At 42.0% G+C, this 16,400-nt stretch overlaps 1 protein-coding gene across 2 annotated transcripts in view; it reads left to right on the plus strand.

The window, feature by feature from the left end:
• Positions 1 to 1,803: 1,803 nt before the first annotated feature.
• The window catches only part of LMO3 (LIM domain only 3), a 57,763-nt gene continuing 43,166 nt past the window's right edge, over positions 1,804 to 16,400 (plus strand). The window contains exons 1-2 of one of the 2 annotated variants that reach the window (XM_067289855.1): positions 1,804 to 2,218; positions 9,752 to 9,965. In XM_067289855.1, the coding sequence (XP_067145956.1) occupies positions 9,760 to 9,965 (206 nt within the window). In that variant the 5' untranslated portion in view covers positions 1,804 to 2,218; positions 9,752 to 9,759. Of the gene's footprint in view, positions 2,219 to 3,214; positions 3,307 to 9,751; positions 9,966 to 16,400 lie in introns of those variants that run through there. The other variant, XM_013947281.2, reaches the window with a different exon arrangement.

Below are 16,400 nucleotides of genomic sequence, written 5' to 3' on the forward strand. Positions count from 1 at the left end.
CATAACTTCTCCCTCCCTCTTTTCTTCTCCTTCTCTGAGTGCATTGGTTGAGAGAGGCATCCACACACACACTCACACTGCTGTATTTTCAGAGTGGTTGTGGCAGAGGTAGTCTATAAACACAGGGAAGTGAGGCTCTTCTGAGCGTATGGGTGCGTGCAGGAGAGAAGCAGGTTTCTGTCAAGTTTTGCTTTTCTCTATGTGCAGATCAAATCAGCAGAAAGGGGTTCTGTTAGTCTGCTGCCTCTGACTGCTTTTCGGGTTCTTGCTCAGGTTGGTTGTGGCTGAGTTTTGTTACTACTTAGAGGGAGAGGGGACAAGAGGATCAGGAATTGTTCGTTGCACAATATGCTTGTTCCAGGAACCTTATATATATGTGTGTGTGTGAGAATGTGTGTGTGTATATATATATATATTTAGAGAGAGAATCTTAGTTTAAGGGGGGGGGGGGAGAAAACCTGTCCTAAACTTGTGCATTTCTGAGGTTGCTTTGATTTTTCTTTTTTTATTAGAACTGCTGGATTATATGAGGGAGGGGTGTAGATGGCAGAGTACTTCAATGCTTTTATATCTTTCTTGGGTCTTGAAAGGCTTCTATAATATGAGTGTCACTCAAATTTAGGGTATATTGTAAGCTGACATGTTTCAAAGCTTTGTGGAAATCTAGTGTGGTGCTTCTAATAGCAGACAACAGCTATTCACTTTGAAGTCTGAAAACTGTATTCACAAATTCTTAATCTGGTCTTTCTCCAACTGCAGATGGCTCTGGGAGGAAGATGCTTTGGGTTTTTTAACTTTATTTACAGTAGGCTAGGCTCAACATCTTTATAATAAAACATGAAGAAACAATCATCCGTGAGCGTGACTGTTCATCAAAGTATGCTGTACCTTGTCTGTGCATGCATGTCTGTCTGTCCGTCTGTCTTTTGGTCAAGGATATTCAACACCTACAATACATCTGTGTGTATTATTTTTCCCCTCCGCCACTAGGTAGAGAATAAGGATCTGTTTTCAGCTTTTTGGAGACAAGGATCCTGTAGGGAGAAAACAGCTTGTCTTACTTCAGCATTCAGCTTAAAAAGTAATGTAAGGGTGGTGGCATGTGGCAAGCAGTGTCCAGGAGTGTGCCTGGCCGGTGGACCCAGCCAGCGTGCCGTGCCGGAGCGGTGTGCAGGGAAGTTGGACTCCAAGCCGAGGAGGAGGAGGAAACTTTAACGCTGGAGTTTCCACTCCTTTATGAGCAGCTCAGATCTAGCACTGAGAGGCTTCGTTTTCACCTTCAGGGATTTTTCTCATTACTCATTAATAGGGAGATATGTATCTTGCCATTTTTTCTCTTATTTTTGCTTAGGCAACTTATTGTTTTGTTTAAGCGAAGCATTTTGGGAGGAGTGACGGGGCGGGGGGGGGGGGGGGGCATGTTTCCCCGGGTCTGTTTCTGGCGCACTCACTGGGAAGGTGATCCTGAGCCGCTTCAATAGAGGTCACTTGCGTGTGTGTGTGTCCCTGGTGTTTGTGTCTAGCATATGCATGTGGTTTTGCTGACTGCACTTGCAGGCTTGTAAATTTTCACCATGGGAAATTACCAACAAAGCCCAATCTGTCTCCTGGCTGCTTTGCACTTTCCGAGGGCGGCTGTACTTGAGCGAGCTGCAGAACGAGAGAGAGAGGGAGAGAGAGAGAGAAAGGGGGAGTGGGGAGGGGGGACAGGGAGAGGAAGGGTGGGTGGAGGGGGAGAGAGGTAAATAGCCTTAAATCGGAAGGGAGCTGCTTCTCTGTGGTCTTCCACAAGAGCTGCCCGGGCTCTGCTGGCTCGGTAATAACTGAGTGACCTTTTCTTTTGCTGTATTATGTCTGGCTGGTAAGGGATTGCATTTTGCAGCTGATAAAGCCCTGACTTCATTCAACTCGGCTCCTCACACGCTGCTTTAGGTAAGTTGTCTTCAGCCAGGACGGAGACAGACAGCCTTGGACTGCAAGATTCTAAAAGGAGGACACCTGTAGCTCGGATGCGGTCAACACAATTACTTGGCGGATCCTTGAGGACCTCATTATTTTAAACTTAAAGAATAGCGATCTCCCTCCCCATCTCTCCCACCCTCTCTTTATTTTTTTTTTCCCCAAACAATGCTTCTTTTTGACCTTTCCCAAGGAGAAGAGCTACAAAGCAGCCACTGTGCTCATTGAACTGCCTCCCCTGTATCGCTTAATTGAGAAGGTAAGTGAGGCAACTGTGTACATAAGCTTTGGGTCATTTGTGTATGTGTGTCTGCATCTCCCTCTCTCTCTCTCTCTCTCTCTCTCTCTCTCTCTCTCTCTGAGTCATAAGCTGGGGCTGCAATATACACACACATCTCTGTACTGCAACTTTCACTCAAGCTGCAGCTCTGCTGAGACTGTTTTGTTTAAATCATGTGAGGCTTCATTATTTTTATGATGAGACATGAAATACATGCAAGCGGAGGATGCTGAGCGAAACCCATCCAGCTGGATGTCTTGAGAAATAGCAGTCAAAGTTAACAATGAATTGCAGTAGCTTCCCCCCCCCCCGTTATTGTTATTATTATTATTCTTGCTTCTTCCAGAGCTTCTCGAAACGTGCTCTCAATTATCAAGGGAGTAGGTTCATTTCCCACTCCCCAGCTTTAATCCACAAGCTTCCCCGTACAGCAGTTTAATTTGCAACTGGTTCGGCGCAGGGTTAACCCTTTAGGCAGAGGGGAGGCAGGAGCAGCCCGCGGCCGGGCGTGTGTCGGGGGCCGGCGGAGCCCCGGAGGGCAGCGCGGGCCGGGGGGCGGCGGGGACGCGCACGGGCCGGCCGCCTCGGGGGCCGCGGATTTGAAAGGAAGACGGGCAGGCGGGCTGGGGTGTTATGAAACAGTAGTTCTGTTTATGATCTTTTTTCTTTTTTTCCCTCCCCCTTTCATACCGAACACCATACGGTATGCTAGCGCTGCGTGTGACAGTTTAATCAAACCCATTTGTTACAACAAAGCTAAGAGACCGCTGGGATTATAGGATTACGGGCAGAGTTAGGGGAGCATGTGGCTTTTGCCATTGGCCGGGGCTCGGCGCGGCCGGTGGCTGGGGGTGCGCCGGGCGCGACCGCCCCCCGGCCCGGCCCGGCCCGGCCCCGCCGCCCGCGGCCGCACAATAGCCGGGCTGCGGCGCGCCGCGGTCCGGTCCGCTCCCGCTCCGCGGCGCGGAGGCACTTGCTACTTTTGCCGGGATCTGGTGCTTTCCGGGAGCCGGAGCTCGCCAGGGCACCCGTAAATCAACTCATGCAGAAAAAGGAGAAAAGTTTCGGTAAGGTCGCAGTCTCATGTTTTCAGTTCGCACTGAGCAAAACCCGTGCTTTAAAGTAGCGTTTAGGGAAGGAAGCTTGTTTCGCTTTCCTCTTCATTACTGAATACGTAGCGAGCGGTTGTGCGTGCGTGTGCGCGCGTGTGCTCTGAGAGACCCCAAATATTGCTTCCTAGGACAGCTTTGTAGGACAGCTGTTTAAACCAATTAATCGTGCGAGGTGCAACAAATATTGCTACATTCTTTTCTGCCACCTCCCTCTCCTCCCCATCGCCCCATCCCTGTGATGCTTGAAAAGGAATTAGCACAAAAGGCTTGAGCGTCCAACTCCAAAAGGGATTCTTTGTTGTAGAGTGTATATTTCTTATTTATTTTTTTATTTTGCATGTGAGCTGCATCAAAATTGAACTCAGTCTTGCAAATCTCTTGTTGGCCTTTGCCAAGCACTAGCACTTTGCTGCCATGGTAACTGTAATTAAACTGATAAGAGTGGAAAAATGTCAGTATCTCTGAGCCTTGCAGCTGCATTGGAGAAAAAGGGAATCAAATTGGTTCCCAGCACCACTGCTCTAAAAAAGGAGGGAGGGAGTGGGGGCCGGGGGGGGGGGGGGACTCAACAGGGATAGGAACATAGCTAAGCAGCTCCAGTCCCTGAGATCTGGGTACATCTATTTGCTGTGCTGTCCCTTAGGGGGCTACAGCCTGCAGGGATGCTCTGGGCCAGTGAACAGAGAGAAACAAGCTTTTAGGCCCAATCTAGCTTTCAAAAAAAGAAGGGGAAAGAGGAGGAGAAATCTTTTGTTTGGTGTCTCTTGGCAATCGACTAGCCATGTTGGCCAAATTCTTTTAATCTGTATCACTGTTCCCAGCTGTGGGACTGCATTCCCACCCCCCCTTTTTTTTAGTTTAGTTTTTAACTAACCTCTTCCTTTTTTTTTCCCCTTCCCAGCTCATGTCCTAAAGAAAAGAAAAAAAAATCAGATTCCTCTGTAGAAGGGACAGGAGGTGAAGTTTAGTTATTTACTATGGGAAAATTAACTCAAAAGTATACAAAAGAGTCTATATTCAGAGTACTAAAAACCTTACTTTAAATTTTTTTTTAAAAACTGAGTGTTATGGAGTTGCGGTTACTTTGTTGTGTTAACTACAGAAGCTGAGACTGTGCGGATGAATGGCACAGAACAAGAGAGCATAATGGAGGCAATCAACCGTTAGGCTGGTTCACAATGCAATCCAGGCAATTAAAAGCTCACCAGAGTTTAAATGAAATGGTTCTACTTATTTCTGTGCACCACACTGCACAGGCTATTATTTATGTCTCTTTTTTTAATTATGATTTCCCTTAAACTGTCAAATAACTCAGAATAGCAGGGTCTCGGAGGCAATAAGAATTTTCCACAGAACAATTTACATGCCAATCGAAAACTAGTTACAACTCCTGATGTGCTACATGCAAGTTCTGAAATGTTTCTTAGCTTCTGAAACCTTAACTTTTTTTTAAGTCTGTTTCTGTATTGTCCTGCATAATTGGAAGTACTGAATGCTTTTAGGGTGAAGCTACAAAGTGGGAAAGCATCTGAAAAATATTCTTTTTATCTTCTACTGGATCTCTAACTCTCTTGTTAACTGCATACTGTCTGTCAGTTTTTCTGTATTCTAGAGATCAGTGCACTGATCCTTAATTTGCTCCAAACTGATTTTTACTTTTTTAAAGTAGAGACAAGTTTTCCCTTTCTTGCAGTGCATCTTACTGTCCTTGGTAGGAACTATGTGCATGCCTCGGTGAGGGCGGGTGGAGAAGGCTGGTCTTTAAAAGTTTTTAAATGATCTAGTGCATGATAATATCCACTTTTTCCATTCTTAACATGTATCTCAAAGACTGTTTCAACTACAAACCAGAAACTGTTCTGAAAGTCTTGTGCAGCACCCAGCACAGTCGGGGACCAATCCTGGTCACAGACACTACTGCGTCACTGACAAAATATAGTTCCATTATGCCAGGTCTTCGTTCTCCTGGATTTTGAGAAGGGTGATGATTAGAGTGGAAAAAAAAAAAATTTTTTTTTTTGGGGGGGGGGGTCCCTCTACCTGTCTTCGGGAGACTGATTTAGCCTTTTCTTGCAATCTTTCCTCTTCATCCTGAACTTCATAGCTGCAAATTGGCTGACAGTGTTTCATCACACAACAATGATAATAACAAGGGATGGGAGTTGGTTGTATTGAACAACTTATTCAGGGTGACCAAGAGAAACCCAAAACTCTGTAAATGAGGTTATGAGGATCTCCCTTCAGCAATCCTAAAGGTGGTGGGTGGTGACTAAGAAGTCTTATTCCTAACACAGCTCTGTGGCTTATGTGCAGTGTCTTGGGGACGGGGTAGGAGGTGGAGGGAGGGAATGGAGGAGAGGCTGGAGGAAGCCCTTGAAAACGTATTGGGGCGAAATGAGAAGGGTTCGTGTGACAGTGACAGACTAGGCTCAGGAATCGCTCGGCTCAGAGAGCAGCCCTGCTCCGTGATGCAGAGCAGGGCTAGGACTCCGCAGGGCTGAAGGGAAAGCTGGATTTGATATTTTTTTACAGCCTGGGTGTAGCACTTATGGAATTGTATGTTTTCTGGAAGTGCTCCACAAGCACTGCCTTCGTGGGGGAGGGGGGAGCAAGGCAGCAGTGCTACACACCGCTTCCTGATATTTCGGCGGCAAGCGGTTTGGATGGTTTTGTGGGTGCTGTCAGCCTCTGAAAGGGTCCTTCCTGTGTCCTAAGGAATAAATGAGTACTCAGACCGCAGCCTGTGAAAAGCTGGCTGACAGTGAGCTGCAGGTATTCTTATTGCCAAATTAAGAGAGAGCTAAAAATACACAAGCGCTTATGTGGAAAGTGTAGCTGTGCTGGAGATCTTATGGGAACATTAAAGGGAAGAGAGATGATATGTGAGGTGATCTGCATTAAGGTGGATCATCCTACACAGGAAAAAGTGATCAAGTATTCTGCTCTCAAAATTAAGTGATTTAATCCAGGGCATGTAAAGAAAAGGGCACGTGCAAAGAATTTGGAGATAAGTAAAACACTTCTCGGAGCACTGTTTTGTGCTTTGTTGTGTTTAGATCCATTTTATATTTCAAAATTAAGTGCAACATTTTTTATAATGAAACAGTAGTTTTGTTAATTTCCATTAAAATAGAAGTAGCTTCATTAGAAGTAAAATGAGAAAGGATCTGAAGAGCAAAAGGCTCCTTCCCTCCAAAAGCTGCTGCGGATTGAATCCCTAATCTGAAGATACTGCCAGGGGATGTCAGAACCACCTTCTCGCTCAGCCTCAAGAAGACAGACATGAAGGGTTGTTAACACAACTTCCATGGGGAGTCTGTCCCTTTCCACTTGTCCCTGCAAGGAGGGTTTGGAAGCGGGAAATAGGCTAACCATCTCAGCAGTGCTTTGTCCACTTTCTTACTGTAGCAAACGTTTCAAAAGTGGTGCAGGGGTATCTGTGAGACTGTGCAAGCTGTGGGTTTAGTGATAATAAGATAACCTTGTGTTTGCATCATCTACCTCCGGAGCTGTCAGGCTTGATTATTGCCATTTGCTCAGATATTCACTTATATAGCCTTGTTTCTGTTGCACCTTGTTCACTTTGGAACGCCCAGGGCAGCAGATCCGCCTGGATCAGGGACTGTCAGCCTCTGTTTTCTAAACCAGTTCCTTATCAGGTGAATCACCTTATCAGGTGAATTTTTACATTAAAAAAAAAATTTTTTTTTTTGAGCCCCTGTGTTAGCTCCTAGTTTATCCTGGGTTTTCTCAAGCTAAAAATTAAAGCCCTAAAACAGTCTTGCATGCTTCTGAACTTTTTTTACTGAGTTCCAAGAAGTTGATATAAGCTGCAGTCTGTTTTAAATGTTTATGCTCTCTATGTGGTCAAAGAGAGGATCGGGGATAAGCATGTTGTTGGCGCTTTACAGATATTTATACTTTTCTGTTTTATGCAACTTTACAGACTAAGCTTTTTCTACTGTGTGAAGATTTACGTAAGAGATCCAGCAGGACTTCCCCTTACAGTCAGTTTTAGGTTCTTTACTGCAAATCTCTGACTGCTTTTAGTCATTTATTTATGGCCATATTAACATGCTGCTTTAGGTATGCACCCTGGATTTAGGGGAGTCAGTTGGTAATTAAAAACATTATAGAGGCTCAGCTGTTGTCTTATGGTACTTGCTTGGGATGAGATGTGTGTTCATTCCTAGACCTGCCGTAGACTTTCTGGGGAGCCTTGTGGAAGTTGCTGGATCTCATCCTTCTGCCCGTGACCAAAAAACGGGCCCCACCTGTGAGCGCTGTGGGAGCTACGAGAGTAGCATTGGTTGGAGAGTAGTGGAAAGGCAACAATGCCGCTTGTATACTGACAGATAGAAAAATAAAAACCTTACATGGTTTTGTTGCGAGCTGTAGACATTGCGCAGTAGTAATGCCGTGGTACTTCAGAGTGCCCACTAGGAGACCTCTGTCTGTCTAACTGAACAGTTAATTTAGCAAACGAGTAGACTGCTCCAAAATGCATAATGGTGCATTGCAAACAGGGAAGCAGGACTGTCGTAATAGTATGTCACGATAAGAATTACTTTTTCTAACTCAGTGACCATCGAGCTTCACAGGTGAAACTCAGGAGCTGAGTTTGGTAACCCTGAAAATCTCTTAATGGGCTCCACAGTCAGCGTGGGCCACACAAATCCAATGCGCTCTATGTACTCGTATGCTTGCAGATCCCCTGAAGCCTCAGCTGATGTAGTGTTTAGCCTCTTGTCTTTGTAGTGCTGATATCCATAAAGGCACACTATACCGTTGCTTCAAAGATTACCCTTGTTTTCCTTATGAGAGCTCTTTTTAAAAAACAACAACAAAAAAACCCCCTTCATGTTCTAGCTACCTGAGACTGCCTTTCTGTAGTGGTGTGTTACAGCACCAACTGAGATCTGCTGCTAAAAGCTGGGACTGTAAAGCTTTCCTAACAGTAGGTAGTAGAGCGTTCTTGATGAGGAGCTCTTGAATTTGCTTTTCTTCGTTACAAGACTCTGTCTGACCTTTCCCAGTCTCTGCATAAGAGCTGGGTGCCGTTCACTAAATTTGGGGGTAGAATTTTCTTGTTAACAAAGGCATTCATTTCCCAGTCTTGAAAAATTCTCCTTGTAATGTTAAGATGCACTGTAATGAGTAACTTTTTTTTCTTTTTTCTTTAAGTTTCATCTCCGATTGGCTTAAAACAGTGAGATAACCTAATAATCAAACTGTGTGTTGGTTCTCTCTTTCTCTAATGCCTGTCTGATGTACAAGAAAGCATTTGCAGGGCTATGATTTTGCTTCTTCTAAAAAATGACTTTCAGAGGATTGGTCTAAGTGTAATGGGATAACAGTTCATGAGATTAACCAAGAGAGATCAGTCTGTAAGCGCTTTGGAGCAGTGACCTCTTCTCCCCCTTTGCTGTAAAACTGAGTGCGATCGACTTTGGTATGGATCTTTGGCAGCTGGCTGCAGTGTTCAGTGTGCAGTCGCTCTCTCGTAACTGCGTTCCACTTTCACCACAGTCTGAATGGTTATTTAAATGCTATCTGCCACTACATCAGAAGGTGAATAGACATAATTGACACCACTGTACTGTTTGTCCCAAACTAGCTGTTGGCTAAGGTTGGGATTAAAAAGTGGGAGATGGATTGTTTTGGTTTTTTGTGCGATGGTGATAAACTAGTAAGTATCTGACCTTGTGCAGATTATTTGAAATTGGGTTTTTCAGAAGGTCCTTAGACTTAAGGTCTGAAGATGCTGGTACTGAAGTCTCTGAAGTCTCTGGTACTGAAGTAATCTGGAAATGCGATTACTTCATTCATGTGCATAATAAGAACTGAAATATTAAACAACAAAACATCCCCACCCACCACCACCAAATGTCATGTCAAACCTCCCTGAAAGTCTAGGCCTGAGCCTCTAATAGCTGCAGTCTTTCCATCTCTAGAATCTGGAGTGCTTTTTGTATGCTATAAAGATGTAAATAGGTCCAAATATGTAAGTTTAGGTATGCTTGCCATCATAGATACTGTTTAAATCATTGGTCGTTAGACATTAGATGAACTGGGCAAAAATGGACGACTTTTCAACTGAACTGTTTGTGCTGATTTATATTTTAATTCTTCTAATCATATTTCTTTTCAGCAAAGAGACCAGGTAAATGAGGTGTTTAAGAGAAGCTGTGGAACTTAGAGCAGTGGATGTTTCAGCTCTCAAATTTATCTTAATAATGTTTTCAGCTTGCTGTGGACTATTTAGATTATTTCACTTTATCTACATGACTGCCTTTTTAATGAACTGGGTGTGTATGGGAGTGGAAAGATGAAGAAAGAAAAGAGACTGTCTTGGGGGTCTGTCTATTTTTCACTCCTCTCTTGTCTTGTTATATTGCAGGTATACAAATGCTCTCAGTCCAGCCAGACACCAAGCCGAAAGGTTGTGCTGGCTGCAACCGTAAGATTAAAGACCGGTATCTTCTAAAGGCCCTGGACAAATACTGGCATGAAGACTGCCTGAAATGTGCCTGCTGTGACTGTCGTTTGGGGGAGGTGGGCTCTACTTTGTACACCAAAGCCAACCTTATCCTTTGTCGCAGAGACTATCTGAGGTAGGCCATGTCCTTCTTACCTTCACTGACAAACTTTGTAATTCTGTTCAGTCCTTATAGTAAGTGTGGCATAAGCAATACCTGATGTCTGTAAGACAAAGGATTACATTTGGAGCATAGGAAAACAACTACTGCAGTATAGAGATAAAACTAAAATCCACAAGTCATTTTCTACGTACTGAATTAAAAAGCACATGCAACCAGGTCTCACGCACAGCTGCCAGTTTTCTGATCCTAATACCAAGGTCTCCTTTTCAGAGAAGAGGAGAAAGAGAATAGAAGAGAGACAGTGTTTCTTGCAGCACTGTATTTCTAGGGATCCAATCACCTTTTAAACACAATGTGGTGCTCAGTCATAGTGGCCTAAAACAATAGGGCTGTGTGTGTCTTTAAACAGCGTGAGTGCAGGGTTTGAACTCTGAGGAGGACTTCACTCTTCTTAACTTATGCACTTTTGCCCTCTTAGTCTGCCAGAGGGATTTCATTTATAGTGCTGGTAGCTTTTCTGAATGTTGTCATTTATCTGTTAGAAGCTGGACCAAGATTACCAATGTGTTTTCCCCATGTTAAATAACTTTGTAGGTATTAGGTTTAAATGCACTTTGGTCTTGATCTAGCTTGGTGACCTGGGTGGGATGCTCTGTAACCTGTTGCTGCTTTTCAAAGATAGTAAATTGTCACCTATTTTTCTACCTTCTTGTTTGCTTGCGGACCTGCGTTCTTAAGAATATTTGAAGTGTAACTTGTAGCAAAGTATATGTGAATAAATAGGGTTACTTGCAGAAGATAAGTTTAATCTGGGAAGTTTAGTCTCCCTAGGCTTTCAACAGTAAATAGAGAGAGAAAGAGGCTCCTTTGGGGTGATTCAGAGCACCTATTTCCTATAGGAGCACCTCTCCTCCATTCCCTGTAGAGGAGGCCTAATGAGACTAGCTGCCTTAGGCTAACATGAACTTCTGGGAATATTTTCCCTGCCCTTGTAGTGAAGTCTTCATTTTAAAGGGACACTCAAGTCTGTAATACATCAGGGAAAAATTAAAGTTATTTCTGAATGTGTTAACTTACGAGTTCAGTTTTAGCACAGGTACCAAAATATGAGGCTCCTATACACCAAGCAGTTCCCAAGTTGTACAGTGTGGGTAGGCTGGAACAGAAATTAAGGCTAAACCGCTAACAGTTTTTTGGTACTCTGACTCTCTGTATTACAACTTGTTTTTTCTAGGGTGAAACAACAACAACAAAAAAATCTATGCCCCTGCTTTGTACTTCTGTTGAGCTGGGTGTTCAGGTCTGCAAGGCAGTTTAGGGTTCTTCAGATGTGGTCTTGGATTACTTAGTGGTGAAAGTGCTTGTTACGGTTTAAAGCTGTGCAAAAGAAACACAAGATAGAGTACTGGAATGGAGCACAGAGTCTGCACCTTAAAGTTATTGCATTAAGGCTGCCAAAGAAGTAGCTAACAACCTTGTTTTTAAAAACCAAAAGGGAAATGTTTGGAACAATGAATAGAAGGGAATTATTATACAGGAACATAGGTCCTTGTGATTGATCTTAAAGCATGTGTACATTTACAGGGGCATTATAACAGCTTCTGGGAGAGGGTAAGGCTTTTCCTAATTTTTTGAAACCATTTAAAGAATCTTTTTTTCTAACAAGCGACTGCAGGAGTGAAAGAACTCTGCCGTGGCAGTTTGATCTGAGGCCCAAATTTACTGGGGACTTTGAACTTGCTGAATCTCACAAATGCTAATGCAACAGATGAATGTCTTAAAATCAAGAAGAAAAGTGATCTAGTAATAAGAATATGAGCAAAGTGTTTCCCCACGCATGCACACACCCACATCTCATTGCTCTATGGTCTTTGAAGGTCTAGCAGGAGTAAACATTTTGCTAGCAGGTTTTTAAAACTCTTGGGAAGTAATGTACAGAAAAGAGACTGTTTTTACCCAACAATATCTGCCATGACCTTATTCAAAACCAATGTTTAGGTTATTTGTTCATAGGCAATATTTGGACCAGTGAAAACTGTAACCAGCGTAGATGAAAAATCCTGTAGTCAGGTTTAAGATATTTCTGATTTGTCTCTAGATTTATCAAGTCTTAATGAAGCTATTTAGTCATGAGCCTTTTTTAGTGATTCTTGTGAGCACATAGATTAAAACTTGGTATTTACACTAAACTTCAAACTGATGCACTTAAGGTAATTGCAGATAGTCATTTGCCTCATTGCATCTTATCTACTTAGTTATGCAGTGAACCTATAAAAGTGATCTTTTTAATGCTAATGTAGAAACTAGTTAAATGTTCTCTAGCTTTGTAGTCAAATAAGCTTTCATATTTAGCAACCTACTTGACATGAATTTAAAGAACAAATTACTTTGTACTAATGATCAGATTAGGGTTCAATTACAGTTTCAAACTGTCCTCTTAATTTTTTTTTCTTTTTAACCATAAAGGGAATCTTTGCTGCATGTAAAACTGTTCAACCTTCCTATTTATGTGGTGCCCTCTAGAGGATATGTGGCTTGTATGATACTATAAAGAGTAAAATTGCTTATTAACTTGTCTCTCTGTGTTCATTATGTCTTTCAATAAGACAGCCGTACTACAGATGCTGTAAGCAATAATGCAGCTACTTTGTGGGCTTTAACATTCATGGTTAGATTCACAAACTGTGTGATTGTGTCTTTGGCTATTTAAAAAGATACTTCCAGTATCTCTCACTTAGAAATGCCTGCCAAAAAAAATAAAGATTCCCTTGTTCCCAGTGCACACTCTTGTTCTGCCTTTCAGCCCCAAGATACCCTCAGAGGTATCTCAGAGGCTGAGATACTTCGACAATCTCTTTAGACATATCTCATACCTTTAGAACATCAAAACTTTCTTTGCTTTATCTCTCTGCTTTGGTAAAGTTAATTTTACTATATTAAGGCCTTTTTCTTAGGGGGGAGGGGGCAGAAGTCTTGAATGAGGGAACAAGATGTTCTGGGTGCGAGAGGCAAAGCTTCAGCCTGGAACCTGCCTCACGTGAGTCAGGCGAGTGGTTTCGGAGGTGGAGAACAGCACAGAGGGCATTAGGGGGGCCACAGCAGGCATGAACTCTGTTTTGTTAACGAGGATGAGAACTGACTTGAGTAAAGAAAGGACTTGATGTTAGAAATAACATACTCGGCAAAAATGATATGCAGAGTGTAATTCCCCTGCAGGCTTCTGTCTCCTGCTTATACACTCCTGGGTTAGAAAGTGAAGACTTAATTTGAGGAACTTAGGTTTACGCCAATATTTCAAGTCCGTTTACAGTAAGTGAAATATATGAGGTTTTTTTTCCTTTTTTTTTTTTTTCTTTTTTCCTCCAGAGCTGTGGGATGACATCTTAATGCATCAGCCTATCCCGGTCTGTCCTCTGTGCTGACTGGCAGCATGTGCATTTACAAGCACAATATTCCCTTTGAAATCTGTCATTACTGCCATTAATGACCAGTTGTTATGTTAACAGCCAACATATCAAACTGGTTGTTAATTGGAAGGTTATCACTTATTTAAACCTCAGGTACGAGTGGTACGAAATGTGCTTTGGTTATGCATTCTGGGCCACTTCTGCCCAAAACGATGGGAAAACAGCCTCCCGTTCGCCTTTGGGGGATGCCAGGGGATTTGCTCTCTGTACCACCTGCGTGTTTGACTTCTGCACACTTGTGAGGTTCCCCTGCCCCGGCGCGTCCTCCTCGTTTCGGGCGCAGCCATGCGCAGTCCCGTCTTCTAGCTTTGCATGCAAGTGGGCAGCTGCAGATATTTCTAGTTGCACAGTAATGCTTGCCGCACGTTTGAGATTAATATCCGGCCCCCTAAAAGTGTAAAATGAAAGCCCCACAATTACATGTAACTCGGTTGCATTAAATAATGAGCTTCCTCAGATGCAGCGAAAATATGAAAGTACAGCTGTGCTAAGCTAGTAGCAATGTAGGTCAATCACCCTTTTCACTTAGGTTTTTAACTACGCAAACCCTGCTGAGCGACCAATGACTACAAAGTGCTGTTTCATTCCTATTTAATTTTGGCAGCATTTTACTGAAGAGCAGGCGTTCATGCAGCTAAATTATCTTCACCATTTCTGGTTTTAACTCCAGCTCTATGACACTAATGTTGGAGTGCATATCTCTTAGTAAACACAAAGAATATGGTTTCTGATTTTTTTTTTTTTTCTTTTTCAAATCCATCTTTTAACACGGAAATTGAATTAGAACTTTTATTACTTTTTGCGTAATTTCCCTAGCCAGGCAAACAGATCATAGGAAAAGGATTAACAAAACTAATGTATTGGGGTGGGATTTTTGCCCTTACACACATCCAGAAGCATATTGGGGATGGGGGGTGGAAATATGACACAAAACTGTGCCCCGCCCCACCCCCCATGGGTTTGGCTTGTGAATGTACTGCAGACTTTGGAAGTATCACTGAACAGTTATGAAGATGAGTAGATCGCTATTGCTTAAGGAAGAGGCAAATCATGGTTTTATTTCTTACACATTTTCTAGTGTGAAGACTTGAGACAAATCGAGTTTTAAAAACGCCTGTATTGGACCGGATCTTGTAAATAATGAAAACTGACTACAAAGTAAAGTGCTCAACCATGAGCATCATGAAGATGTTGCCTCTGTAAAATATTTAGCTTGTGAAAGGGTGCAGGCTGAAAAGAGTTGAGCTTAGGAAGCAGCCTTTTCTTGTCCAACTGCTCTGGCTCTAAAGGCAATTATTATTAAAAAAAAAAAAAATTATTGTGTAGCAATACTTAGAAATTCAAGGCAGACTTAAAATGTCTTGTGGTCTGGTACTGATTAGCAGATCCTGTTTCTCTCTTGTGTAGTGGAAAGTGCACATTAAATATTGCAGACAGCTAAGATATCAGCTCTTTTAAACGCGTGTATAAATACTCCAGATGGATATTTCCACAGGTAGTGGGATATAAGGTATTTTCATAAATGACACCTCAGTATGCTTCTTGCCCAGCTTAATTAAATAAGGGTAGATCTTTAAAGATTTAAGCACTTTGAGTTTTCAGGAATAGCAAGGTGTTTACAGAAGTGAGGCTTAAGAGAGCTCAGCTTTCTTCATTAAAGTTTTGTAGGATTGAACCCTTATTTACATAAATACCCTTGTTGAAATGCATGGAAGTATTCATGGGAGTAAGGGTTTGGAGGGACGGCCCCTAAAATATTTTAAAATATATATAAAAATGGTAGCTGTAACAGTCTGCTTGTTTTAACGTTATTGTGTGTGTGAGATACATGTTCTCCTAAATTTACATTAATTGTATCATTTAGCAGGTCTTTAAAAAAAGAAAAAAAGTAGCAATAACACTAACTCTTCCACTAATTGCCAACTGTTTTGAAATCCTCAAAACACCTTTATGGTTCTTGAAGGGATAAGGGTGTCCTGCAAGGGGAGTACTGCATGTACACACAGTTAATCCACCAAACTTGCAAGTAATAATGCTTGTGATTTAGTTGCACTCTGGCTAGTTTAGCCTGTTCTTATTTCAGTTCATCTATAATAGCTTCTAATAAGAAACGTTCAATTAAGCTGTTAAAATTGGTGTTTAAGTCATGCTGAAATGCTGTAAAACGTGTGTACTCAAGTTTGACGCTCTTCAGTAGTTCCATGTGTTTACTAGTGTCTTCTGGTATTTTTCTTCAGAGCTGCCAAATTTTTAATAATTGTGTTATTTTTTAGTGGCTTAAAATACACAGTTTAATTTCCAAGGATGTGAATGTTCCCTCTTATAAGGCTTCTTGAAAACCAGACACTTCTTGTGTGTTGTCAAAATACCTCATTAATCTCCTGGAAATGTTCAAAGAATTTCAGGAGACTTTTCAGATGAAAGTACAGTGCATCTTAAAACCTGTCCTACAGCTCATCGTTACCTTACTGTAGTACGATGTATTTTGATGGAGAATTATTTTACTACAAAGATTTTCTCAGTTTATAGTAGCTCAATGAACCTTAACAAAAATAATGATTTTGAGGGGCAACCTAGGTAAATCTGTAGTGCTGCAGGATGGATTAACATTCTTGCTGAAAGAAATCAGTTTTATAGGGCTGCTCTAAGTTTCTTCTATAACCGCTTTTAAAATCCAACAGAAGTGAGCTTCTAATAAGTAAACTTTCTTGATTTCCTCTGTGCTGAATTTTCCTTCGTAAGTGATTCCGACTACTGTTTTTATGTAATAAGTTTAAAATAATACCATATTAAAATGTTGTACTTCAGGAGCTAATATTATCGTTTACTTTATGATATATTTGTCATTCAGGGTTTAATCAGAAGCTTTCTGGGTTTTTTTGACCAGAAGCATGTGCAAAACAGTGCATCTGTATATACTGTAGTGGTAAAATATTTAGCTATTATTGCCTAGCATGGAGATGCTTTAAAAAAAAAAAAA

This window comes from Apteryx mantelli, chromosome 1, assembly GCF_036417845.1.
Source record: "Apteryx mantelli isolate bAptMan1 chromosome 1, bAptMan1.hap1, whole genome shotgun sequence".
NCBI lineage: Eukaryota > Metazoa > Chordata > Aves > Apterygiformes > Apterygidae > Apteryx > Apteryx mantelli.